Genomic DNA, 27,535 nt, shown 5'->3' on the forward strand with positions numbered 1-27,535 from the left:
AGGAGAATGGCATAAACCCGGGAGGCGGAGCTTGCAGTGAGCTGAGATCCGGCCACTGCACTCCAGCCTGGGCAACAGAGCGAGACTCCGTCTCAAAAAAAAAAAAAAAAAAGAAAAGAAAACTAAATTCACTGGCATTGCTTCAGGGGCCCGTCTCTCAGGGCCTAACATGGGGTTGGCTGGAGGGAGCAGATGGGGATTCTTCTAAAGTAGGGATTATCATCCCTGCTGAGGCCTTCAGGGATGAATGTGTCACCACGCAGCTCCCCCACTGCCCTCCTTCCCCACCCCTGCAGCCTGAGGTCATGGTTTTATCTCAAAGCTCCTCTCGAACCTCCCATGTGCCATCAGCATAGCTTGGGGCATCCTCACCTCATAGTGTGCATCCCTATGTACAGGAGTGGTGGATGGGACCATTTGCATCTCTGCATCAGATGCTGGAACCAGACTAAGTGCTTTGGGGGCAGTAGGATTGAACTCACTGTGCTCCTGAATGGAAGGTCAGCAGTGGCCCCAAGATGCCTGGGGCATGGACAGAGCTGAGGATCCAAATCAAGGCTGGAAAGGAAGCAAAAGCAACGTCTCCAGTTTGTATCTAAAAGTCAGGATCTTCAGATGTGGCGCTCAGCTGAGCCCCCAGCCAGCTGAGTGTCCTTGGGCCAGTGGCTGTGCCTCAGTGTCTCAGCCTTCCCAGCAGTGACGTGGAAGTAATCGACCCACCTTGCAGGGAGGTGAAAGTCTCCTGTCAGGTGGGACTCAAAGGTCAGCCACCCGTCACAGTATGCAAGTGCTTGGGAAGGGGTAGGTAACTCGCCCTCTTCCTGTCCCCTTTCTCTGCTTAGGTCCAGGCAAGGTCAGATCACAGGAGCAGGGTAAAGAGGTGAGAAGACACAGAGGCTGGTTCTGCATGGCTGTCTGGAAAGCAGGGGTTTGCAAGACTGGGTTCCAGGCAGCAAGGCTCTGTCCTGTTGATTAAGAGAGACTGCTAGGGGGAGACTTCGAGGCCCTGCAAAGCGGTGCAGAAGCAAAATTCAAGCAGAAACATTAATAGCAATAAGCCAGCCATTGCACTGATGAGAAAACATGACACAGAGAGTGTGGAGGTAACCCAGGACTGCCTGGCTTTGTAGTTCTGGCTCCATACTCATAGCCCCTGGCCACAGCTCCCCTGAAGCTGCTGCACAAAAGATATAGGCAGGTGAGCTGCTCCCAGGTGGTGTCCCCTAGGTTTTCTCTTTCCTGTCTTTGGGATTTCCATCCATCCCATCCCACCTTCTTTTCTGCACCCATTCTCAGCCTCCACCTCAGCCTTTCCCACATTCTTTCTGGATCCTATTCTGCCCCCTTGAGCTCCTCATCTTTTGCCACCCCCTGCTTGGCCTTCACAGTGTCCCAGCCCTGCCTTCTGGCTATGCAGCACCCCACACACTCCCCAAGTGCCCCTGCATCCAGTCTTCTCTCTCTCCAGCCTCCCATTTCATCAAAAAGTCTCTGCTAGCTGGTGGGACTGAGCATTGAATATAATATTTCATACTAAGAGGTGACTGGCTGATAACCCTTCCCCCCTCCCACACTCAATGAGTGGCTTTGCAGGTGGTACCAAAAATAAATTTAGGAGCAGGGAATTTCACTCAGAAAAAGAGGAGTCTCCTTTCTGGGGAGAGAAGGGAAAGAGGGGAGTCTATGCCCATGGCCCTCCTTGACCTGCTCTTCCAAGTGGAGAAGCTGATTGGCTTTTAGAGCAGAGCCTAAAGCTGGACATTCTTGCCTTTGTCTTTCCTTCAGTAAACAACTCTTGAGCACCTGCTGTGTGCCAGGTTCTGGATAACAGAATGATGAACAAGGCAAATAGGGCCCAACGCTGGTGGGTTGCATGGTATTGGGGAGATTGTGGGGAAGCTCAGAAGAGGTCAGGGGCAGAGGGTAAAGGGAAAGGTGTCTGCAGGGGTTGTCTTAGAGGCAGCCCCATGACAGTGGAATCCTAGAGGCATGACAAGGCCAAACAGAGGAAGGTTCCTGGATGGACAGGTGGTAGAGACAGTGGGGCAGAACTGCAGAAACAAGAGGGAAATGGCTGTTTGAGGAATACAACAGCAGTTTATTTTGTAGGATTTTAACATTTACAATTAATCTTATGCCTTCAAAACCTTTACTATGAAGCATGACCTAGCCATAAGACGAGCAGTACAGTACGTATTCCTAAATGAGTCCTAAGGGCACCCCATTTGTGGTGGCATCTACTTGCACCTTTTGTAAACTGCATGACAAAACCTTTCACAAACCAATAACTGTGTATTGCTATTTCAAGAGTTCCATCACTGGTTGCATTAAATACTTTCTCAGAGAACAAGTTGATCAGTTGTGTTTCAAGTGAAATATAAACATAATTAAACAAATGCATTACTATTTTGTTAATGATGTCCCAGATCTGCTAGTTACACAAAATCCAAGCATCTCTCACAAGCTTCCCTGCTCCCCTAGTGTCTTCCTTGCTTTCTGATCTTTCAGGGTTTTATGTCTTAGAATGGACATTTTAATTCTGCTCAGAGATTTAAGTTTTTGAGCCAGCTGCAAAAGCAGAGAGAGACCATGCATTGAGGTAAAGTAGAGTGAAAGAAGATACAGCACCTCAGAACAAGGCAGGGAAAAGAGCTGAGTTCATTTTAGGCTGAGGATCGTGAGATCAAGACAATGGGGAATTTAAAGACATAGAGGAAAGGAGAAGCAACTGAATTAATTTTCTGTTGGTACAATAAAGCTGAGTAATGAATAACCACATAGCTTAAATGGCATAAACAAAAAACATCCATTTAGCTCACAGTATCTTGGGGTTGAGAGACTCTAGGCTGGGCTGGGCTGATCTTGGCTGGGCTTGCTCCTAAGACCAAGGTTGGGTAGGCAGTGCTGTTGATGTTGGCTAAACCCACTCCAATGTCTGAGGCTCAACTGGCTGTCAGGCGATCCCCTCTGGCCTTGGCTGGCTGGCCAGGTGACTCAGCCCTGCTCCTTGAGCTCATCCCCTGCAAGTTCATCTGCATGGTCTGCTCATGGCCATAGCAGCAACAAGAGCAGGAGAGCCCAACCACTCAAACCTCCACCTATGTCGTGTTTGCCACCAATGCAGGAGACAAAGCAAGTCACTTGGCCAAACCTAGAGTCTGAGGGAGAGGACACTGCAAAGGCACATGGCAATGGGGTGATCCAGAGAGGGGTGAAGAATTGAGGCCATTAATGCAGTTTTCTACCACGAGGGTGATGGAAGAGGCCAGTGGAAATGGAATGGATGGAGCCACATACACAGGCATGTGGGCTAGTGCTTTCCACACAGGAGCTGGACTTCCCCAAAGGTGGGCAAGGAGAGAAGAGTGAGAGACAGAAGGAAAGAGGCTGTATTTTGCCCTTAAGTGCCACTGAGGGCCCTGGTTCAAAGATCATTGATGATGACAATGAAGAATGTAGTCCTCGTCCTCTTCTGTATTTGGGAAGTGGTTTGCTTGTTGCAAACCTGCCATGGCCAGGCATTGTGCCCAGTGACCACAGGAGGCAGAGTCCCTGTGGCTGAGGACCTCATGGTCTGGGGTGGCTGTTCTCTGTCCTGGTGGCACATCACCTGGGTCCCAAGGCTCCACCTCCAGAAGTTCTCATTTGATTCAGAGTGCTGAGTAGTGGGATCTTTTACTGTTCCCAGGTGGATCTAATCTGCAACCAAGGCTGTGGGAGGAGTGGAAATGTAAACAGTTGATAATGACCCATTGGGGTCAAGGCCAGGACAGAGCAAGCATGGGGCTGTGGCCAGCAGGTCACTGAGACCAGGAGAGTAGTGCAGGAGGGCTTCCTGGAGGAAGGGACATGTACATTGGATCCTGAATTATACCGGAGGTCAGTAGAGCCTTTGAGGGATGGCATTTCAGAGGTACACACTCATTTCTTGTGACTGTAGGATGGGCACAGTGGGGTTCAGAAACCTGATCTGGATCTTCAGCAGCTGGCAACGCAGCAGCCATGTGGTCAGAGTGGATTTGTTTTCTTTATTGAATGATCCATGTCTTGTATTTTCTGTATTCTGAAGGTTTGACCTCTGGAGCCTTGCTAAACTGATTGACTGCCCTGCCCAGGGCTGGTCAATCCTAGAGCTGGTAAACAACTTGCCCTAAGGCATGCGTTTCAGATGCCAACCAACCAATCCAGAGTCATACCCCCAACACCTTCTTTATCCGCTGTCCTAGGAATTTTATGTTCCAGGCCCCTCCTCACCTCCCCTAATTCCCCCAGGTACCAGAAAACTAGAGACAGCCCCTAGAACCCAGAGTCCACTGAAATTACTCAGACTAGTCAATCCTAAGCCTGCTAACCTTGCCTCACCCATTCCTTCCCATGGAAACCACAATAAAGGCTCTGGCCCACATTTCCCCACTCCCCATCCTGCTGAGCGGCCCTGATGCTTCCCTGTCTCCCCTGCCCATGACGTGGCCTGCCCCCATTCTTGGGAACTGTAACAAACTATCAGTCATCTCCTGATCTGGTGGCCTTATTGTACCTCAAATTTTCTATTAATGTACTGTATTTTATAACACTCAGTAACTGCACTCGTTTCAAAGAATTGCCTCCCCATCTGTTGCTAACATATTTGTTGATAAATGTGATGAGTGCTCCCCAAAATGGCCATGGCCAGCCATGTTGACACCCCCTTTTCTCTTGTCAAAATATTGTATGTGCTACCCCCAGCATACCAGGAGGAAGAGACTCCAGGAAACTAAAAAATGGGCATGTACTGTTTATGAAACATCAGACATGGGGATTGTAGCAGTTGAGAAGAAAGAGAGAGGAAGCCACTCATACAAGTTGAAAGGCTGAGATGTTTCTGTTAAGCCTGAGGAGCCAATGGTGGATGTCTTGGAACCGTATGGGTCCCAAGACTGTAAGAATAAGCACATAGTAATGCACTTTAAAGCTGTTCTGCGTCTCCTGAGGAAGATTGTAGTAAGATTCTTTCCAGTGAGCTGCCAGAAACAGGGCTTCTGCTGCAGCACTGTGCCAAGGGAGGGTGTTAAAGTCCTGAAGACATGGTACGTGAGACACTGAGGATGCCAGCAAATAGCCTCTGTATTTTCTAGGGCTACCATAATAAAGCCCCACAACTGACAGGCTTACGCAGCAAAAACAATATTGTCTCACAGTTCTAGAGGCTGAAAGTTCAGGATCATGGTGTCAGCATGACCCTGCTTCCTCTGAAGTGGGTGGGGAAGGCTCTGCTCCAGGGCCGCCTTCTAGTTCTGGCAGCTTCTTGACTTGTGGTAGCATAACTCTGCTCTTCACATGGCATTCTCCTTGTGTGCATGTCAGCATCCAAATTTCTCCTTTTGATAAGGACACCAGTCATACTGGATTTGGGGCCCACCCCATTTCAATATGACTTCATCGTAATGAATGACATCTGTGATGACACTATTTCCAGATAAGGCCACATTCTGTGGTACTTGGAATTTGGACTTTGGTATGTGAATTTTGGGGGGAAAAGGGACACAATTCAATTCATAACACCCCTGTCTTCTCTGTATGGGATTTTAACAATAAGAAATAAAACAAGAAAGTAACAGACAGAGACCAAGATATCACCCACATCCCTGAGAAAAGCTAGTAAGGGCTTCCCTAATAAGGGACCCAGACAGAGACAGATTCACCACCAAGTCCCCCCACCCACCCAGTATGGAGTGAGGGACTGCCCAAGTCAGACCAAGAGCTTGGAGGACCAGGAGAGAGGTCCCATTCCTGGTAAGAGGAACCTGGGTAGAGCCAAGCTAAGTAGGGCCAGTTTGCTCACCCTAAATTCATCCTTCACATAATCACTGCACCTCCCTTGGTGGGGGAGTGCTATGGCCTGAATGTTTGTGTCCCCCCAGAATTCAAAGATTGAAACCCTAATCCCCAAGGTGATGGTGTTAGGAGGTGGAGCTGTGTTAGTCCATTCTCACACTGCTATGAAGAACTACCTGAGACTGGGTAATTTATGAAGAAAAGAGGTTTAATTGACTCACAATTCCACAGGCTGTTCAGGAAGCATGTCTAGGGAGACCTCAGGAAACTTATAATAGTGGCAGGAGGTGAAGGGGAAGCAAGCACATCTTCACATGGCTGGCAGGAGTTGGGGGAAGTGCTACACACTTTTATAAACAACCAGATCTTGTAAAAACTAATTCATTATTACAAGAACAGCAAAGGGGAAATCCACTCTTATGATCCAATTGCCTCCCACCAGGCCCCTCTTCCAACACTGAGGATTACAATTAGACATGAGATTTGGGCAGGAACACAGACAAACCATATTATTTCACCTCCAGCCCCTCCCAAATATCATGTTCTTCTCACATTTCAAAATACAATCATGCCTTCCCAACAGTCCCCCAAAGTCTTAACTCATTCTAGCATTAACTCGAAAGTCCAGAGTCTCATCTGAGATAAGACCAGTGCCTTCCACCTATGAGCCTGTAAAATAAAAAACCGGTTAGTTACTTCCAAGATACAATGGGCATTACAGGCATTGGGTAAATACAACTGTTCCAAAAGGGAGAAATCAGCTAAAACAAAGGGGCTTCATGTAAGTCCAAAACCCAGCAGGAAAGTCATTAAAACTTAAAGCTCAAAAATAATCTCCTTTGACTCCATGTCTCACATCCAGGTCACATTGATGCAAGGGGTGGGTTCCCAAGGCCTTGGGCATCTCTGGTTCTGTTGCTCTGCAGGGTACAGCCCCCTTGGCTGCTTTCACAGGTTGGCATTGAGTGCCTGTGGCTTTTCTAGGTACACAGTGCAAGCTATGGAGGATATATCATTCTGGGGTCTGGAGAATGAAGGCCCTCTTCTCACAGCTCCATTAGGCAGTGCCTCAGTGGGGACTCCGTATGGGGGCTCCAACCCCACTTACATCCCTAGTGGAAGTTCTTGATGAGGGCTCCACCCCTGCAGCAGACTTCTACCTGGACATCCAGACATTTCCATACATCCTCTTAAATCTAGGTTGAGGCTCTCAAGCCTCACCTCTTACCCTCAGCACACCCACAGGTTTAACACCACATGGAAACTGCCAAGGCTTATGGCTTGCACCCTCTGGAGCAGCAATCTGAGATGTATCTGGGGCCTTTTAGCCATGGCTGGAGCTGGAGTGGCTGGGATGCAGGGAGCAGTGTCTCAAAGTTAGGCAGGGCAGCAGGGCCCTGAACCTGGCAGCAAAACTAGTTTTTCCTTTTAGGCCTCCAGGCCTCTGATGGGAGGGGCTGCTGCAAAGGTCTCTGGAATGCCTTTGAGGCATTTTCCCCATTGTCTTGGCTATTAATATTCGGCTCCTTTTTACTTATGCAAATTTCTGCAGCCAGCTTGAATCCCTCCCAAGAAAATGGATTTTTCATTTCTACCACATGGCCAGGCTGCATTTTCCAAACTTTTACATTCTGCCTCCCTTTTAAATACAAGTTCCACTTCCAGGTCAATTTTTTTACTCATGAATATAAGCATAGGCTGTTAGAGGCAGCCAGACCACATCTTGAACATCTTGCTGCTTAGAAGTTTCTTCTACCAGATGCCCTAAATCATCACTCTCTTCTACCAGATGCCTTAAATCATCACTCTCAAGTTTAAAATTCCACATATCTCTAGGGCCTCCAACCTCTTTGCTAATGCATAAGCAGAGTGACCTTTGCTCCACTTCCCAATAGGTTCCTCATCTCCATCTGACACCACCTCAGCCTGGACTTCATTGTTCATATCACTGTGCATTTTGGTCACAATTTAACAAGTCTCTGGTAAGTTTCAAACTTTCCCTCATCTTCATGTCTTCATCTGAGACCTCCACACTCTTCCAGCCTCTGCCAGTTACCCAGTTCCAAAGTCACTTACACATTTTCAGGAGTCTTTATAGCAATGCCTCACTCCTGGTACCAATTTTCTATATTAGTTTGTTGTCACACTGCTATAAAGAACTACCTGAGACTGAGTAATTTATGAAGAAGAGGTTTAATTGACTCACAGTTCCATAGGCTGTACAGGAGTCATGGCTGGGGAGGCCTCAGGGAACTTATAGTCATGGTGGAAGCAGAAGGGGAAGCAAGCAAGACTTCATATGACTGGCAGGAGTTTGGGGGGTGGGGGAAGTACCACATACTTTTATAAACAGTCAGATCTTGTGAGAACTCACTCACTAGTACAAAAACAGCAAGGGGAAAATCCAACCCTATAATCCAATCACCTCCCACCAGGTCCCTCTTCCAACACTGGTGATTACATGAGATCTGGGTGAGGACACAGACCTAAACCATATCAGAGGCCTTTGAGAGGTGATTAGGTCGTGAGGGTGGAACCTTCATGAATGGGATTAGTGCCCTTATTAAAAGGACCCCAGAAAGTTCCCTCACCCCTTCCACCATGTGAAAACACAGCAAGAAGTTGCCACCTCTGAGCCAGGAAGCAGGCCCTTCACAGACACCAAATCTGTCAGGGCCTTCATCTTGGACTAGCCTCCAGAACTGTGAGAAACACATGTCTGTTGTTAATCAGTCTATGACATTCTGTTACAGCAGCCCAAATGGACTAAGATGGGGAATGAAGGAGTGGAAAGAAGCTAATAAGGTACTTAGGACAAATCATTCTGATATGGTTTGGATCTGTGTCCTCACCCAAATCTCATGTCAAATTGTAATCTCCAGTGTTGGAGGTGGGACCTGGTGGGAGGTGATGAGATCCTGGGGGTGTTCTCATGAATGAGTGAGTTCTTGTGAGTTCTGGTTGCTTAAAAGTGTGTAGCACCTTCCCACTCTCCCTCCTCCTCCTCCTTCATCCGTGTGACTTTTCTGCCTCCCCTTTGCCTTCCATCATGATTGTACATTTTCTGAGGCCTCTCCAGAAGTCAAGGAGTTGCCACTATGCTTGCTGCACAGCCTGTAGAACCATGAGCCACCAATGATACCTCTTTTGTTTATAAATTACCTAGTCTCAGGTATCCCTTTATAGCAATGCGAGAACAAACTAATGCATCCTTCTCATGGAAATTGAAAGTGAAGGACAGTCCTTCCTTCCTATATTCCTGCTACCACTGGGTCCAATTCCAGCTTGGCCTGGTAAGAATAATCTTAATTATCCACTGTTCCCAGGACAGTATTTGATACTGATCTGGAGAAACATGTGACCTAGCCCCTGGCTCCATGAGGCACACCTGTCTGGAAAAGAGCCCCATATGATGGAATGAGTTAGGAGCAGAGTAGGGGAAGCAGTGGTCTTGCCACCCCATGACCCAGGGTGGAGGCAGCGCCATCCCTGGGAAGCTGCCTATTCTCAGTTCATTTTGCCTGTCGGAGCTTCATTGCCCCCAAAAGACAATGGCTTAAAGAAGTAGGAAGACAAGAGGGCTTAGAGTGAAACCTACCTGGGGCTTGAATTCTGGCTCCAGGAGCTTGGACGAGAGAGTCACTTTCTCAACTGTTTACACCGTGGATGGCATGACTAGACAATGTTCAGACAGGCCCTACCCCAGCAAACTCCTTCATCTATTGAGATTGCTCTGCCCCAAAAAGTTGGCCTCTGTTTGGCTTTCACAAATTCTCACCTGAGTGCATCTCATCAGCAGAATCGAAATCTCGGCCAGAACCCTTGCTGCAAGAGAGTTAGAAAATGCATTTCCCCCTTCTGGCTCTTGTGATACAGGAGGTAGCAAAGAAAGGAGTGGGAGAGGATGCTAAGTGTGAGAATCTAGTGTCCAGCATGGCACCTCCTGGAGTCATTGCAAGGAGCTGCATAATAGGGAAATCATAATAGGGAAATCATAATAGGGAAAGTGTTGCAAAAACTTCTCCAAAATGTTACTAATTGTGGTTAATATGATTCATAAAATCACACGCTCACTACAGTGAGACAGAAAGGAAGTGTATTAGGGAGCCTTGGCTCTGCAGCCCTAATGAACGTCAAAAGCTACTGGCTTGACATTAAGAACCATGGACCTAGAGAAATGGTGGAATAAAACTAAAAATTTCTGAGCTCTCTCAAAAGCTTTGGACTGGGTGCTTCCCATGCAGCATCAGCTCAAACTGGGGGCACATGCCTGGCAGGTTTTATGGAATCAAAGGGCATGGGGGCACCGGAATTAGCTGGGGATGGAAGTGTCCCTCCCAAATCTCAGCGAAGGAGTTCAGTAAAGCCCAGAAATGTTGCATTTCTTGTCACTGGTTGTTTTCCATTCTTCACCTGTGCATGGGAGCAGCCTGGAGCAGACAGATGATTTTTTTAAGGCCCTGCATTCCCACCCCACGACCAAGGTACAGAAGAAAGCCAAATTAAATGGAACAGAAAAAAAAATCAAAGGCTCATTTTATTCTTTATCAGGCAAAGACGTGTGCCGAAAACATAGTCTTCCTACCGTCATAAGCCAAAAGAAGCTTGGATAAGCTAGTACCATGGAATTTGATTGGGTTTCTTTTTCCCTTTTGCCATTGTCCTGTGATAAGTTTGCTGTGATCTCCATGAAGATAAATGGGAAGAAAAGAATAGTTCTATGTGGTGCCCAGAATGTTTGATCCTGTGTCCAGCAGCGGCAGCCAGTGTTACAATCAGTGCCCACAGCTCCAAAGTGCGATTATTATTAGCAGAGAGCCAGGGTTGCTGGAAATGGCCAGAGCCTACCAGGGGAGGGAGCTGCAGGGCCCACAGCCCTGATTCTCATCTCTTTTGGGCTTCTGCTGCTTCTTTGAAGCAACCCCACTTTGACCTCTGGCTTAGGCATAATTTGGGTCCTGTAAACCAGCTGAGATGGGGATAGATGTTCACCTGAGACTTATTCCAAATTCAAGAATGATGAAAGTGAAACAAGCCAGAGAATACTTGAAAGGAGACGACTGCTTGTAGATTCCCTTTCATCCTAACTCTTGGTCTTCCTTCCTCTAGAGGGAGCTATATTTGCACCCACTCCCAGGAATTTCTAGGGAAGCATGGCACCCATAAAAGTGTTCACAAAAGGAGCAAGGCCTGCCCCTACAAGCAGATGTTCTATTCTCCCAGGCTGTGGCCTTGGAGGTCCCAGTAAGACAGCCATACTAGGCTACAGCCAGGCTCAAATTCCTTTGATATAAACACCACGTGGAGTTATTCCATCAGGTTGCTGCAGTCTTAAAAGTCAAGAGTTAAAATGGAATGTTGTCTGTACTCCTGTGACTATTACGATATCCCTACAAACAATAAGGAATGAAGAAAGGTGATAGGATTCGACTGCTGCAAGGTCTCTTTCATTTCTGGGTAGTTTACAAATAATAGAAATTTATTTCTCACAGTTCTGGAGGCTGGGAAGTTCAAGATCATGGGCAGATTCAGTGTCTGATGAGGGCTGCTCTCAGCTTCCGAGTTGATATTTTGTAGTTGTGTCCTCACATGGCAGAAGATGGAAGATCAAAACAGTGAATGCAATGTGAGGCCTGTTTCATGAGGTGAATAATCCAATCACCTCCTAAGAGCCCCATCTCTTTTTTTTTTTTTTTTTTTTTTTTTTGAGACGGAGTCTCACTCTTATCGCCCAGGCTGAAGTTCAGTGGTGCGATCTCGGCTCACTGCAAGCTCCGCCTCCCAGGTTCATCCCAGCCATTCTCCTGCCTCAGCCTCCCAAGTAGCTGGGACTACAGGCGCCTGCCACTATGCCTGGCTAATTTTTTGTATTTTTAGTAGAGATGGGGTTTCACCGTGTTCACCGGGATGGTCTCCATCTCCTGACCTTGTGATCCACCTGCCTCGGCCTCCCAAAGTGCTGGGATTACAGGCGTGAGCCACCGCCTGGCCAGGGCTGCATCTCTTAATGTAGTTGGCCCTCTGTATCCATGGGTTCAATTCAACCAACCGTGGATAAAAAATGGTCAAAAATAATTTTGTAGCAGACAAAAAATAACAATACAACAATAAAAAATAATACAAATACAAACAATATATGTAACTAAAAATAGCTACTTGCATAGTCTTTCCATTGTATTAGGCATTATCATTAATCCAGAGATGATTTAAAGTATGTGGGAGGTTGTATGCAGGTTAAATGAAGTACTAAGACATTTTATTTAAGAGGCTTGAGGTCCACAGATTAAGGTATTCCTGAGGTGTCCTGGAATCAGTTCCCCATGTGAATACTGAGGCATGACTATAACTTATCACATCGGTGATTAAGTTTCAACATATGAATTTTGACAAATACATTTAAACCGTAGCAGGAGTCCTCACCAAGAACCCAACCATGCTGGCACCCTGATCTCAGACTACTGGCCTTCAGAACTGTGGGAAACAAATGTCTGTTGTTTAACTCACCCAGTTAAGGGCATTTTGTTGTAGCAACCCAAACTGACTAAGACTTAGAGATACCACTCTCTGTGGTAGTGCATTTCCTGGTATGAGCACAAAAACTAGAGTAGAAAATCAATAGTGTAAATTCTATCACTAGTCTATCAATAGTGTAAATTCTGGGGTCAGTTTTGAAGAATTAATGGAAATCTACCAGGAAGTCAAGAGGGAAGAACATTCCAAGGGGTGTCAAAGGCTTGGAGATGAGATGCATTTCCATGTGTTCAAAGAAAGGAGAGATGCATGTCTGGAGTACAGGGTACGTAAACAGGCCTGGGAGCATGATTATTGATTATTGATACTCTATTAGCACTTGTATTAATGGGTCATACACAATGTCCTGGTCTCCTTCTCTTTGATTTTTGGATGTTTTCAGTTTATGGAAAGTAAACCAGTTCATATTTTCACATTTTATAGTAAACTTTCATTCTCCTGAGAAGGAACTCATAGGAAATCTTGTTGGGCACTGATTTTCACTTTCCTACATCTTCAGTCGCCCATTAGATGAGGCCCACTGGGAAGTCACAGCTCGTCAATTAGCACAGCCAGGGGAAAGCAGGAGTGGAATCCTGCTGTCTGTCATGCAGGAGGTTGCCCACTGTGCCTGAATTCCTGGGTGAAAACAGCACATCTCTTCCAGAGCATCCCTGAAGGCCAGGAGGTAACAAGGTGAGGACCCAGCTCTGTAGGAGGAGAGTGGGACAGGGGGAAAAGCCCCACTCTGGCTTCAGCACATATCAGCCTTGAGACCTTGGTCCTGACACTAGTGACTGGAACCTCAGGTTATTCTTCTGTAAAGACAAGGATAGTAATACCCTCCCCTCAGGACCACTTGAAGGATTAAGATGAGACTTGACATCGATCCCACACCAGTTATTAACCCTAAATAACAGTGGCTTAAAGGAACCAGGGGTTGCATGTTTCCCCCTCTTTATGAGTTTCCCTGCTTTGGTCCTTGCCCCTGTAATCCATTCACAGCAGCTGAAAGAGTATTCAAAATTGAGTCCGATCATATTGAAACCCTCTTACATGGAGTAAAAGCCACCATCCTCTCCCAGCCCAGAAGGCCTGACACATTTTTCCCTTCCCTTCCTGAGCTCCTTTCCCACTGCCTCCCTTTTTCTCCCTGGCATCTTTGCTGGCCCTTGTGTGCTGACAGTCCCCTCCACCAGCTGCCCTCTTCCTCCAGAGTTTTGAAACTGTGTTGACAGCTTGCTTTCCTCTTCTTCAGATCTTTGCTCAAATGTCATGTTCTCAGTCCCTAACCATCCTGTTTAGCCCTATAACTACCCCACAAGGCCCCTATTAATATTAGCCTCTTCTTACAGATGAGGAATCTGAGGCTTTCAGAGCTTAAATAACCTAAGTCACATAGCCATTAAGTGTCTGCATCAGTTGGGATACCACCAGTGGAAAGGAACAAAGAGCCCAACTTAAACAGTCCTAAATAGTAAAGGGTATTTTTTAGCTGAAGTTCAGTGGAATGAGGCTTCAGGCAGGGTTTGATCAGGCTCTGGCACCATTTCTCTGCTATACTTGAAGCTTTACCTTCTCCATGGACAGCCTACATCTTTATACTGTTTTTCCTTGTGGTCACAAATAGCTTCTGCAGTTCTAGGGAATCATATCCACGCATGACACTGTCCAAAGACAAAGGATATCAATTCTGGGTAGCTCCTGAAAATTGGAAAATTACAAGAGAAATAACACTTAAAATTAACATATTATTTGCATTTTTAAAACTTCCTTATAGCAAAAGGCACTATAAACAAAGTCAAAACACAAACAATAGGCTAGGAGAAAATATTTGAAACACACATAGCAGAGAAAAGGGCAAATGTATCTTGAAGACAAGGAGCTCCCAGTGAAAACTGACCAAGGTTCCGAGAGGCTGATTACATGGGAAACGGACAGCCTCCTCTGCAGCGAGATAACATTTCTCACCATATAATTTGCAAAACATGAAATCACTGATAACAATGAGTGCTGGCAAAGTGCAGAGAAATACATATCCCCTTATTCTGTTTATAGTGCCATCAATTATGGCTTTTTAGAACATAATATGCATACCCCTGAACTCAGCAATCCCACTTCTGGGGATTTATTCAGTCAAAATAAAAGTACTAATGTATAAAGATGTATTCAGGAATTCTTGTCATGTATTCTATAGTAACAAGACAAACAATTAAGCAAGCAAAGTTGGAAACAACATGAATACCCATAGTAGGGAATTGCTGGATAAATGATACATTGTATGATACAAACATACTATGGAATACTGTGTAACTATAGGTCCATGGCTTTTTATCTGAAACCCTTGGGGCAGATATGTTTTCATAATTCAGAATTTTTTCCAGAAGTAGAAATTCACTTATATTAGATAATATATATGATAATAATATAAAATAACATGCTTAACATAATATGTAATAATATCTTAAATAATATATTTTTATACTATGTAATACTCCATACAGGTTTGTGGGAACACCTTGTAATCAAATACGTTAATACTTGATTTTATTGGATATTTATCCAACAAATAAATTTATATGGATAAATTTATTGGAATAATTTATTCCATTCATCCAAAATGGAATAAATGAAACTGAAAAAGAATGTTTCAGGTCAAATCTTATCACCAAAATAATTGTGGAAAAAACTGGACTTAGAATGGAGGATAAAGGATTGTGGATGTCATAGGTAGACCTATGTATACTAGCTTGGGGGACATTGGGGGGCATTGTGGGTGTACATTCTTAGGCACACTCCATGATACATGGCTAAATTCAAAAGTAACTTTTAGAGTGACCCATGAAGTATGATCTCATTATTGCAAGAACAAACCAAAGCCCCCATATATATGGATATGCATTTGCATAAGCCAAGAGAAATCATGGAGGAGCCAGATGAATTGTGTGATTGATTACATGGGGGTGGGAGAGACATTGAGGGGCTTAAAGGGGTAACCCAAAAACATGTCTGTATTCTTTCACTTATTTTAATGAGCTGGCATCACTTTCATAATGAAAATACCAAACTTTTGAAAGAGGGGGAAGGTGCAAGAAAACCAAACGAAAGCCATATTTGAGAGTTTCATAGTCCTCTTGCAATGCTGACATGTGCCACCGTGTGTGGAACTATGTGGGTGTAGGGCACAGCAATGACCACAGCATACACTCACCTTCACATGCAAAGCGCAAAACAGTAATGAGTTTTCTTTCTTGTTGGTATCAGAAATAAGGGAATAGGAGGGTGCAGGGGATAGACTGGTCCTTGCTGGAGAAGAGGGGTTTTGAGTCACTCCTTGGCAGGATAATAATGCTAAGAGCAAACACTTGTGAGAAGCTTCCCTACTTTCTGCACGTCAGCCTCACTCTAACCGTTTCATGCGTATAAACTCCCTGATTTCTGCGACGGCCTTCTGAGATAGGTATTTTATTATCATTATCCCCATTTTATAGGTGAGGAAACTCAAGCCCAGGGAGATTAAGTTATTTGCCCGAGGTTATACAGCTACTCCCAACAAAGCTGAGGCCCAAACCAAGGCAGTCTGGCTCAGAGTGTGTGCACCCAACTACTACTACACACTGTCACTTTTCAGACAGGACCATGGATGGCTGAATGGAGACATACCCATTGCAGCCACAGGGAGGGGCCTGAGGAAGCCCCAGAGTCTAAAGCAGCCAGGGTATGTTCTAGAAATGTTACCTATGTAGGAATACTGTGCCTCCCAGCAAAGACCTGGCTGGATGCCTTAAGCTTCATTCACAAGTACCTGAGAGGATTATGGATCCTCACTGAATCCTCACTGATGCACCTTGCTGCTGCATCTCACCTAGGATCACTGGACAGATAGCTGGCTGAGCAGCTTGCTCACACGTCAGTGCTGGCAGTTCAGTCTAAGATTAGAGGGTTGTATGTTACACTGCTGGTGCTTTTTTTGTCCACTGTAGCTGGTCACATCGGGCATACCCCTCCCGTGTGTAGTCCCATGGGCTTCTCAGCATGCCTCAACGCACCTGCTCCAAAATGTGTTTTCCCATCTCTCGGTGATGCCTTCCAAGTCCCTCAGAGTCAATTTTGCATGTGCCACCGATCTATGCATTTCAGTCCCACATCCCAAATACCACTGTCAGGTTTGGTGAAAATCCAACCAGCCATTTTCACATGATATGATGACAGACAAATAGAGAGAAATGTAATTGCAGTTATAATTATTATCCAGGGCTCTCTGAGCTGGAGTCGTATGTGTACCAAATTCCCCAAAAAGCAAGTACTGACCAAAATTTCCCAGAAAACAAGTACTGACCATTTGGGTGTTTCCTTCCTCCCTGTCCCCTTCCTTCCTTCTCTTCTGTTTCCCTCCTTTACCTGCACATCACTGAGTTTCCTTCTCTCCTTCTCTTTCCCTTTACCTTCCTTGTCATGTTTCTTGAACACCTACTTTGTAGGTACACCCAGCCTATCCATGCCCATCTGCTGCCATCACTTCAGCCTGGAGGAAAGGTGGTCTCAACTCCCCACCCTTCTCCCTACTAAATTCATCAGCTACAGTACTAAGGTCTCCAGTAACCATAGCAGACAAACAGCAGAACAAGCAGTGTCCTCTGGGTGGGAGAATCCTTCACCCACCCCTGCCCCAGCCACGGCCCACCTACAGTTTTCCTGAGAGAAGGCGTCTGGAGTGACCTGTCTCATTTCTTTCCAGGAGCTTTAATTCGCCACATCAGTGTCTCCAAACTTTTAATCCATAAAAAAATGTATCCTGCCCCTCAATATATTTAGGTAAAAATAATATGCATGTTACCAAATGAATTTACATTGTGAAACATGCACACAAAATAAACATTTGTAAAGCATCCTATAAGATAGTATTACAAATAGAAGTTCTAACGTTTTCTTCCCGGTATCCCATCTTGCAAACCACAGCTTTAAATAACCCAGCTGCCTGCAGCCCATGCTAACTGGAGTTTCTGTTTCTGTATTTGCAGGACATGTTCACATTACAGACTTCAACATAGCGACGGTAGTGAAAGGAGCAGAAAGGGCTTCCTCCATGGCTGGCACCAAGCCCTACATGGGTGAGTGTTCCAGGCCCCTTCTTTTCATGTGATCAGGCTCAATGCCTAAGACTCAGCATCCTTCTCTTGTTTCGTCTGCCACTGCCCGCTGCCACACACCCTCCTCCCATGCTCCCATGAGGCTCCACAGTTCCCAGTAGATACAATGCTCTCTCGAAGCTCTGGACCTTTTCCAAGCTGTCTCCTCTGCTAGACAACCACTCCCCTCTTGGTTTTTCTAGAGAACTCCTGCTCAGCCAGAGAGCCATGGCTCAGGCTTGAGAGGGTGGCAAACAAAACAAGTACTTTCTTTTCCATTTACGTTCAGTATTTTCCAGAATTTAACTTGGTGATGGCCATTCTGGGTCTATATTCTTAGACACACAGTGTTCTTTCAATATGCAGTTTTAAATCGTTTTTTTAAGGAATTTTTATGGAATTATCATTTTTAGTATGCATTCTGTTCTCTTGCTTTTATTTTCTTGGTTATGAATGCCTCTTATCTGAATGCTGGATCTTCTTTGCCAATCTTCAACATTTCTCACTGTCTCTCAAATCTTTACTACCTCTTCCTTCATTTCTTTAAAAATGTTCTCATTGTTATATTTCTCTTTCTCCCAAGGCATTATCTATTGTGTTTATTTGTTTCGTGCATTTTCTAGTGAAGTCTTCATTTCTGAAATCATTTGCCCTTGATTTCTTTCTCCCTAAGTTCTCTCACCTGATTTCTGAGTTTTTTATTCTAATTTATGTTGTTTTTCATGTCTTATATAATTTTGTTAATGCTTTTATTATGTGTTAATTCTGAATATCTATATTGTTATCAATTGCTGTGTAACAAACTGTGGCAAAACATAGTGGTTTAGGACAATCACAATATTATTTCTCGCAATTCTTTTGGTTGACCAAGTGTTTTCTCTTCGGGTTTAGCTGGGTTCACTCATGAAAATGCATTCAGCTGGTAGGTCAGCTGGGAGCTGGGTCCAGCTAGGACAGCTGAGATGAACATATCACTCTTTCTCTATGTGGTCTTTCATCATCGAAGTGGCTAGAGTGAACTTCCTCACATGCAGTTTCAAGATGGTAGAGCCAGTTCCCCCATGCTTATCAGGACTCTGCCTGCTTCACATTTCCTGATGTTCGGTTGGTCAAGGCAAGTCACATAGCCAACCACATGGAAGGGAACTGCATGGAGCATGGGTATCAGAAGGCTGATGCATGGGGGAACTGTGAATGAAACAACCCATCACTGTGTCTTTTCACTCCTTTGAAACGTAGTCTATAGGTTCGTTCTGTTTTATCAGCACATCTTTCTGTGTGTTTGTATTGCAGTGGTGTTATTCTGCTCTTCAGTCTCCTTTTACTTGTAATAACTTGGTATGGAATTGAGTCTTTGATACTTTTCTGTTTCTCTTTTGTTTCAGTAATTGTTGATGATTACTCATATATCATATGCATGAGTTTTATGCCTAGATAATCCACATTTACCATTAAAAATAATATAAGAGATACATGTTTAAGGCTAGAAAATGTAATCAGTGCTGCACAAAGGTACACACACATTTACAGCCCAAATTTCTCCATATCTTTCTTCCAAAGGTTATTGCTTTTAATGTTTTCCTTTTGTTTTCCTTTTTCAAATGGAAGAAGGAGGCCTTAGGAAGCATAGAATCTGATAACTGGATGAAGCATTTATAGGTGATACCAAACCAGAAGTGCAACTTTTGCTGCAGAAAACTAACCACTGGGATGAGGAGTCCGCCATCTTGGCTGAACTCTGTGCTGCTGTCTGTCATTCAGCAGTGAAAATGCCCTGTTTGGCCTCACTTACCTCTGGCCAGATTGTGCCTTATAGGGCACCGTATATTGAATTAAACAACCAAAATCTTTCCTCCCCAGCCTCATAAACAGCGCCTAAAACCGCCTGGAGGAGTTAAGAGTTGCACATGGGTATTGGAGTGGAGGAGGAGGCTTAGTTTGGACATGGTGGAGGGTTTGAATTCCACATGGCCTGAGGAAGAAGAGACCTCCCTGAGCCCTTGGCAAAACCTAAATTCCAATCTATCTTCATGAACACTAGGGTTTTGGGGATCCACTATATCCTTCTTATTATCTTCCTTACAGATTTAAAAAGATATGACTATTTCCCTGGAAGGATAAATTCCACCTTTGGACTTGAGATCAAAATAGAGCCAGCTGAGGGGCCTCCAGCAAGAGAGAGGGGTAGAAATTGCTCATTTTATGCGAACTTTGTTTTTCTAAACTTTTTGAAGATGATGTGGTTCAGGATCGCATTCCTAACTTAACAGACCTATCTCTTGTGTTGTTTTGTGAAGTGTCAACATCTAAGGCAGCTTGCTAACCAGGTTTCCTGGCTTTGTTCTCCTCTCCCATTTTTATCTGGAGTTCCTGTTTCCTTTGTCTGTAGGGTCCTTGTCCTGATGCATTTTGGTTCCACGTCATACAGTTTTTCCTTGGGGCTTTTTCCTGGAAGGATTTGTGACTGGGTGGATTATAGACTTTTGATGGCCCGATTCTTCCACCTCCTTCAGAATTTATCGAGAGCCCTTTCAATGCCCCTGATACTAGACTGGGCAAACTCCTACCAGCTTCAGCTGCTGTGCTCAGAGTGGTCAGCTGTGTTTCCCAGTGAATACCTGCTGAATACCTTGGAGTTCTTTGTTTTCTGGTCCATAGAATGCTGCTTTGCTGCTTCTATTGGTTTCTGTGTAGAAATCACTACCATGCACTTCTTGTCACTGTGGGTGTTTTGCTCCTACCCACCTGTATTTTGAGGGTTGTGGAGACAACTTATTTTTGTAGCAAATGCATGCATGGGTTTTTGGTTTAGCAATCTATTTTCTCTGTTTTATATGCAAATTTGGGGAGATTCAAAATCTATACCATCATCTCTCTAGAACCCACTACTCATGTCGTTAATCTTTCATTTATTAAATAAATTGAATAAATAAAGTTTGGCTGTAAATAAATTGAATAAATAAAGTTTGGCTACAAATACCCTCAATGGTATAAACAATAGGCAACTTGCTTTTAAGTATTGACTACATGTCAGGCACTGAGCTAAGTGCTTTCCACCTATAATCTAGTTTAACGTGAAGACAGGCCCATTAACTATAACCTATAACCTCTTCTAATGCCCTCAAACATGGGATAGACACAAGTATTTCTTTCCATTTTAGAGTTAAGGAAATGGAGGGTTAGGAGGTTGGGTGACTGACTTCCCCATGTTGACATTGTTGGCAAGAGTCAGACCCAGGTAAATGTGACTCCAAAACCTAAGCTCTGAAGTACATCTCAACCTGGCCTCCCATGACAGCAACTCCTTTTTAGCAAAAATACCAGCAGATATCCATGTAAGTGAATTCATTCACTTACAAGTAGTCTTCATGGGAGCCTGAACACTTACTCCAACAAGGCTTTTTTTGTTGACGACCTTTCTGAGATCCCTTTCTGGAAGGATCTGGAGCTGGGGCAAATCTGACCGAAGAAGTCACTGCGTTGAGAGTCAAGAGAGATCAAATGGGCAGGATTCAGCAACTGATGGGATGGAGAATGGGGGCAAAGGCGACTTCCCAGGTCTCTGGATTTTGCGGCAGAGTGGTGCTCACTCTGTAGGGGACACAGCAAGACCAGTAGGTTTGTGGAGTGGCATGATGCAGACTGGACATGTGGATGGAGAACCTGCCGGCACTGAGATGCAGCACAGCCAAGGAAGTGGGCGGGATACCCCAAGAAAGATGCAGGAAGGCAGAGAACCAGATTCCAAGGCTCAAGAATGCCGTGCTGGAAGGGGCACGTGGAGGCTGAGGGGGACATCCCACAGGGGAGTGCCAAGAAGAGAGACACGAGGTAAGGGCAGCAGCTCCCATTAGAAGCCTCCTCGTATTCCTACAGATTCGTTCTGACTGCTTTCACGCTGTTTCCAAAAAGCAAATTGATGTCAAGGGGTGTAGATCCTGGACCACTGGAGAAGTTCAAGACAGTTTTTGTTTTTGTTTTGTTTTGTTTGAGACAGAGTTTCACTCTTGTCACCTGGGCTAGAGTATAATGGCATGATCTTGGCTCACTGCAACCTCTGCCTCCCAGGTTCAAGGGATTCTCCTGCCTCAACCTCCCAAGTAGCTGGGATTACAGGCACGTGCCACCACACCTGGCTAATTTTTGTATTTTTAGTAGAGACAAGGTTTTACCACGTTGACCAGGCTGGTCTTGAACTCCTGACATTAGGTGATTCATCTGCCTCAGCCTCCCAAAGTGCTGGGACTACAGGCATGAGCCATTGTACCTGGCCAAGTTCAAGGCAGTTTTCTGCCAGCCCTGATGTCTCTGCCTGCACATGGCACCATGCCTGACAGACTCACCCGAGCCTCCTCAAAGGCTCTACTTGGGCTTCCTGGCCCCGCTCTCTGCCTCACACTGTCTGAGGCAGCCCAGTCCAGGTTCTTAGTCTCCAGGAAAGCAGAGCCATGGGGACCCAGCTGGGCACTCTCCTCCATGGCCCTGCTTCCTAAAGGGAGAAGAAATCTGGCCTGTATTGGGACCTCGCTACCTGCCTGTCTTCACATTTAATCCTCGGAAGATTCACACGACGTTTCTACATCTCTCTTATTTTATGTGTGAGGAACCTGAGGTCCGGAGAGGTTAATTAGCCTGCCCAGGGCCACACAGCTCGTCAGCAAAGGAGCCAGGATTTGAAGCCAAGTCTGTTTGCATCTGAAGTCTATGCTTTTGCTGCTACAACAAGCTGCGTTTTTGACACTGAGCTCCTGAATTATAAAGACGACTTTCTCAGCCAAGAAATAAGTTCATTGTCCCAGCTGTAGGTGAGAGTTGGGGCTACTGATGTCCTTCCAATTAGAAAAGCTTCAGGCCTGACTTAATGGCCAAATGTACAGAAGAGATTTTTATAGGCTTTAGAGGACACAGCTGATTTTTCCAAATGGTTGTATTTTCAGACATTGTAGTTGGCGAACAGTACCAGTCTGTGGGAGTTTAGTGGGGAAGATGGGGTTAAGGGAGAGCTCTCTCAATAAAGTCAAACCTTGCAGCTCCTGGGGCTGTAAATTCCTAATGCCAAGTGGCAGGTTTGTTTATTTCACTCACTTGAGCTGTTCAGTTCAAAGGCCCAATAACAAGTTCCCAGAATGTTCCCCACACAGATTCAGAAAATGGGCTGATGAGTAAGCTCCCAGAGGTAACTCACAAAAGATGATCCCGGAAGAAAAATTTGCATAGGGCTGAATTTTCATTAATTAAAAGAGCAGATGGAATTTGCAATTGGAGAAAAAAAGATCTCTCTAAAATGTGCCAGATTAGAAGTCAGAATGTTCCAGCAGCCACACGGGGCTTCAGAGTTTATTAATTTGAGGTGAAATGAAGAGCAGGGCATTCATTCAGTAAACATTTGCAGAGTGTTTAGGAGGTACAGGGCTTAGTTAGGCACTGGGACTGCAGAGGGAAATACTGCTCTCCCAGTCCTTACGCAGATCGTATGAACATAGTTGTACACAGGTCACAGTCAAGGAGGACGATGGTGTAGCTACTAGAAGGAGGTGCTTCTGGCATGAAAAGGGGGAGGTGAGATCGTTTTGGACAGTTTTAAGACTGGTTCCTGGAGAAGGTGACAATCTGAATTAGACTTTAAGGAGGTGCTCTGTTGGGTAACGATACAGAGAGGACATTTACACAGATGGAACAGCCCATACAAAGGCATGGAGGAGTGAAGCACCATTGTGTGAAGGGAGATCTTGGCAGCTCCATTGTTTTACAGCTTCTAGGACAAGAGGAGGTGGGGAGGGAGAGAGGAGACAGGCCAAAGCACAGGAGTCTTGAATGCTGGGTAAGAGCCCAGGGAACCAGTGGAAGGTTCAATGCTGGAGACCACTGAGATCAGACTCATAGGATTAGGGCCTCAAGAGTGGTGACCTTGGAGAAATAGATGAGTAACAGGAAAGCATTAGGGGTCAGGCTCACGGAGGGTCCAGGTGAAGTGTGGGCTTCAGCATGGGATGGTTAGGTGTCTTCCACTTAGTGGCTGAGTGAACCTGGGTGAATCTCATTACCAGACATAGTGCGCATAAAGCACTTACCATGATGAACACTCAGGAAATGTTGGCCGCTGAACCACAGGACCTCTCTGAATCCTCGTCTGAGAAATGGGATTAATGGTTTATGCAGTCAGCCTCAGGAGGTTGCTCTGAGGATATATTGACATTAAGTATGGAAGGCATATAGCATAATGCCTGACGAAAGGTAACTACTCAAAACCAGTAGCCAATATTAATGTTTGTTCCGATTGCTAATAGTTCAATGATTATTTGGTGTATGCCAAAGACTGGGAACACAGGACTAACTTCAACATTCCCCTGCCTTATGGAACTCACACTCCAGTTGTGGAAACAGACTAACCAAATCCTAGTTCCCTGCAGGGGCTCAGTTGGCCAGGGGATGGTGGGTGCACTAGGGAGATGATAGGGCTGTTGCATTGTCAGCACTCACCAAATGTCAGTTCCCTTCCCCCAGGACACTGCAGTGAGCACAGAGGGATGGTGGTGGTGATGGCAGCAGTGGCCTGTCTACAGTGGGGGAGGTGCAGCCAGGGCTCTGTGCTCCACAGAACCAACAGGAGCCAAGAACAGGTGGAAGCCCTGCCGCTCCCTTCTGAGTTGGAGAGGTGGGATCCCTGCCCTCCTGGGTGCAGCTGTAGCTGCTCAGCTGCAGCTGCAGACCTGGGCATCCCTGTGCTCTCAGGGAAACCCCATTCCCCCCGTAGGCTCAGGGGCACCTGTTCCTGCTGCCTGGACTCTCCCTGCTCCTGGTACCCACTCTGATTTCAGAGTGGGGTTGTGGCCAAGCCTGGGTACATACCAGCTAGGTATGCACATACTCAGGGCAGCACTGACATGCCAGCCCCCTGCTACCTTGGCCCCCTTCAGACATTGGGCACTGACAAGCATGAGAGGGAGACTAAAAGGGTGCTGAGAATGGCTCATAGCTGGCCTGCAGGAGCCCATCAGCACAAACAGCATGGGCACCATGAACAGTGGCAGGAGGCAGACAGGCTACTGGGTGGAAAGGAGTGGGTCCCCATGAAACCCCACTTTCAAGCCAGGGATGGTCTGAAGCCTGAGGGCTGGGCTGCCAGTTCTGCTGACCGGAGTGAGAACTTGTGATGCTTTTTCCAGGCCCACCCATGGCCACCCATGGACCAATCACCACGTACTTCCTTCCCTCTGAAGCCCATAAAAACCTCAAACTAAGCAAGACTGGGGCAGATGTTGGGACAACCTGCCTGAGGAGAGGAGCTACCCACTGTGGGTCTCCTCGCAGCTGACAGCTGAACAGACATCTGCACAATCTGCCTGTGGAAAGGAGCTACCCACTTCAGGTCTCCTGAGAGCTGTAGTGTAGCTCAATAAAGCACCTCTTTGTGTTGCTTACCCTCGAGTTGTCCATGTACCTCATTCTTCCTGGACACAGGACAAGAACTCAGGACCTGCCGAATGGTGGGAGTGAAATAGCTGTAACACAAACAGGGCTGAAATATGCCCCCCACCTGCTCACCACGTTGTGAACACAAGAAGAGAAGCAGAGAAGAACTGTAACCCTTCAGGGAGCCCAGACTTAGGAGCTCCCCAAGCCAGGGCTGTGATGCCCTCTTTGGGGCTCTGCAGTTCCTGGCATCTCCAAGCTTCTAGGCACCACCATGTTCCCCAGTGCCCACAGTGAAAGCCACTCGCAGTATGCCTGGTCCAGCTGAAGCCTTGTAGGGAGCTGGTGCTCATGCCAATACCTGGAGCTGTCCACCCCACCACAGCCAGCATGCCTTCCTGTGTGCAATGCCCGGACCCCCATGCTCGCTCGCTCATGCAACCCTCACTGCTGACTGCCTGGCTTGCCCTTGGCAGGCATGGGATCTGGGCCGATAGCACAAGCTGAGTGCAGCCTGCCAGGCCGAGCGAGCAGAATGAACCATTCAGGCCCGAGGAAAAACTCAGGTGAAGGCGCCACAAGCCACGGAGGTTTCCGGCTGGGGAAGCAACACCCCAAGGATCCCATGACAGTGGGGCCGCCATGGCAGTGCTGTGCTCTCCTTGTAGATATTATTGAGGCCAGGGAAAGTCAAGTTTGCTTCCCAGAGAAAGTGGCAAAGCCAGCATTCAGCCCTAGATCAGTGAGGCTCCACTGCCCATTATCTTTCCTGAGAACCATTCATTCATTCATTCATTCATTCGACAGAGATTTGCTGAGCACCTTCTACATGTTAGACAGTGTTCTATGAGCTGAAAATGCATGTGTGAATAAAACAAAGTATTCCTGCCCTCATTGATTTGGCTGTTTGTGAGGGAAACAGTCACTTTAAAAATCATCAAACTGATAAATATGTAGTTTGAGATTCTTAGTTTTGAGGAATAATTTTCATGCAGTAAAATGTACTCTTTTAGTGTATAGTTCTCTGAATTCAGACAAACACATACAGTCATAGATAAACACCACCATGATAAAGATATAGATGGGTTCCATCACCCCCGCAAAAGTTCCTCATTCCCAGTCCCTGGCAACCAGCAATTGATTTTTTACCCCTATGATTGTGCCTATTCCAGAGAGTCATATAAATGAGATCATATTCTATGCAGCCTTTTGAATGTGACTTTTTCACTTAGAATGATGTATTTGAGACTTACTCATGTCGTGTGTATCAGTAGTGCCTTCCTATTGCTGGATATACATACACATGTTTATCTGTTCATCAGTTGAGGGGCACTTGAGTTGTTTACAGTTTTACATATTTATGAATAAAACCATTATGGACATTTGCATACAGGTTTTATATGAGCTTAAATTTCCATTTCTCTGGAATAATTACCTAGAAGTAGGATTGCTGGATCATTTGGTATGAAACTGTGAAATTGGTTTCTAGAATGCCTAAACCACTTTACATTCCCACAAGCAACAAATGAGAGACCCAGTTGTTCTGCATCCTCCCCAGGACTTGGTATTGTCCTGTCATTGAGGTCATTAGGCATTCTGACAGGTCAGTCATGATTTCAACTTGCAAATCCCTAGTAACTAATGGGGTTGAGCATCTTTTCACTTGCCGATTTGACATCCACATATTTTCTGTGTGGAGTATATGTTCAAGTCACTTGCCCATTAATTTACTGGATTATTTTGGCCAGGCACACTGGCTCATGCCTGCAATCTCAGCACTTAGGGAAGCTGAGGCGGGCAGATCACTTGAGACCAGGATTTCAAGACCAACCTGGCCAACGTGGAGAAACCCTGTCTCTACTAAAAAATACAAAAAATTAACTGAGTGTGGTGGCATGCACCTATAATCCCACTTACTCAGGGAGCTGAAGCCCAGGAGGCAGAGGTTGCAGTGAGCCAAGATTGCACCACTACACTTCACCCTGGGCAACAGAGCGAGACTCCATCTAAAAAAAAAAAAAAAAAGGAAAGAAAGAAAAAAACATTTACTGGATTATTTTATTTTATTACATTTTGAGAGTTTTAAAATATATCCTGGATAGAATTCCTTTATCAGATGTATATTCTAAAAATATTTTCTCCAAGTCAGTGGCTTGTCTTTCTATTATCTTAAAAGAGTCTTCTTAAATTTATTTTTATTTGACTATTCAAGTGAAGCAGTGGGACTGCTAAAGGAACAAAGAAGTTTGTTACCAGTTGTGATCAGTTAGTTATAAACACCACTGTACTTAGATCAATTTAAGAGTCTTTTTTAAAAGCAGAAGTTTTAAGTTATGATGTCAGCTGTAAGGTTTTTGCAGTGCTTCATAAGGTGAAGAAGTTCCCTTCTACTTCCAATTTATTCAGGTTTTTTTTTAATCATAAATGCATGTTGAATTTGGTCACATGGCATTTCTAAATCTGTCGAGATAATCCTGTGGTTTCTCTTCTATAGTCTGTTGAAATACTGCTGACTGACTTTGAAATGTTGCACCAGCCTTACCTTCCCAGAAGAAACCCTGTTTGCTCATAACATATCTTTTACATATAATCCTGCAATCAGTGTACTAATATCTTGTTCATGATATTTATATCTAGGTTCTTGAGGAATTTTTGTCCGTAGTTCTATT

The 27,535-nt window shown here is 45.4% G+C and overlaps 1 protein-coding gene across 1 annotated transcript in view; it reads left to right on the forward strand.

Moving 5' to 3' along the window:
• Positions 1-27,535, forward strand: part of LOC105538071 (serine/threonine-protein kinase 32B-like) — a 132,786-nt gene that overhangs the window by 70,709 nt on the left and 34,542 nt on the right. The window contains exon 4 of the mRNA XM_011977804.1: positions 17,346-17,435. Within this exon, the coding sequence (XP_011833194.1) occupies positions 17,346-17,435 (90 nt within the window). The remainder of the gene's footprint in view (positions 1-17,345; positions 17,436-27,535) is intronic.

Source organism: Mandrillus leucophaeus, unplaced genomic scaffold (assembly GCF_000951045.1).
Source record: "Mandrillus leucophaeus isolate KB7577 unplaced genomic scaffold, Mleu.le_1.0 Scaffold1841, whole genome shotgun sequence".
Lineage (NCBI taxonomy): Eukaryota > Metazoa > Chordata > Mammalia > Primates > Cercopithecidae > Mandrillus > Mandrillus leucophaeus.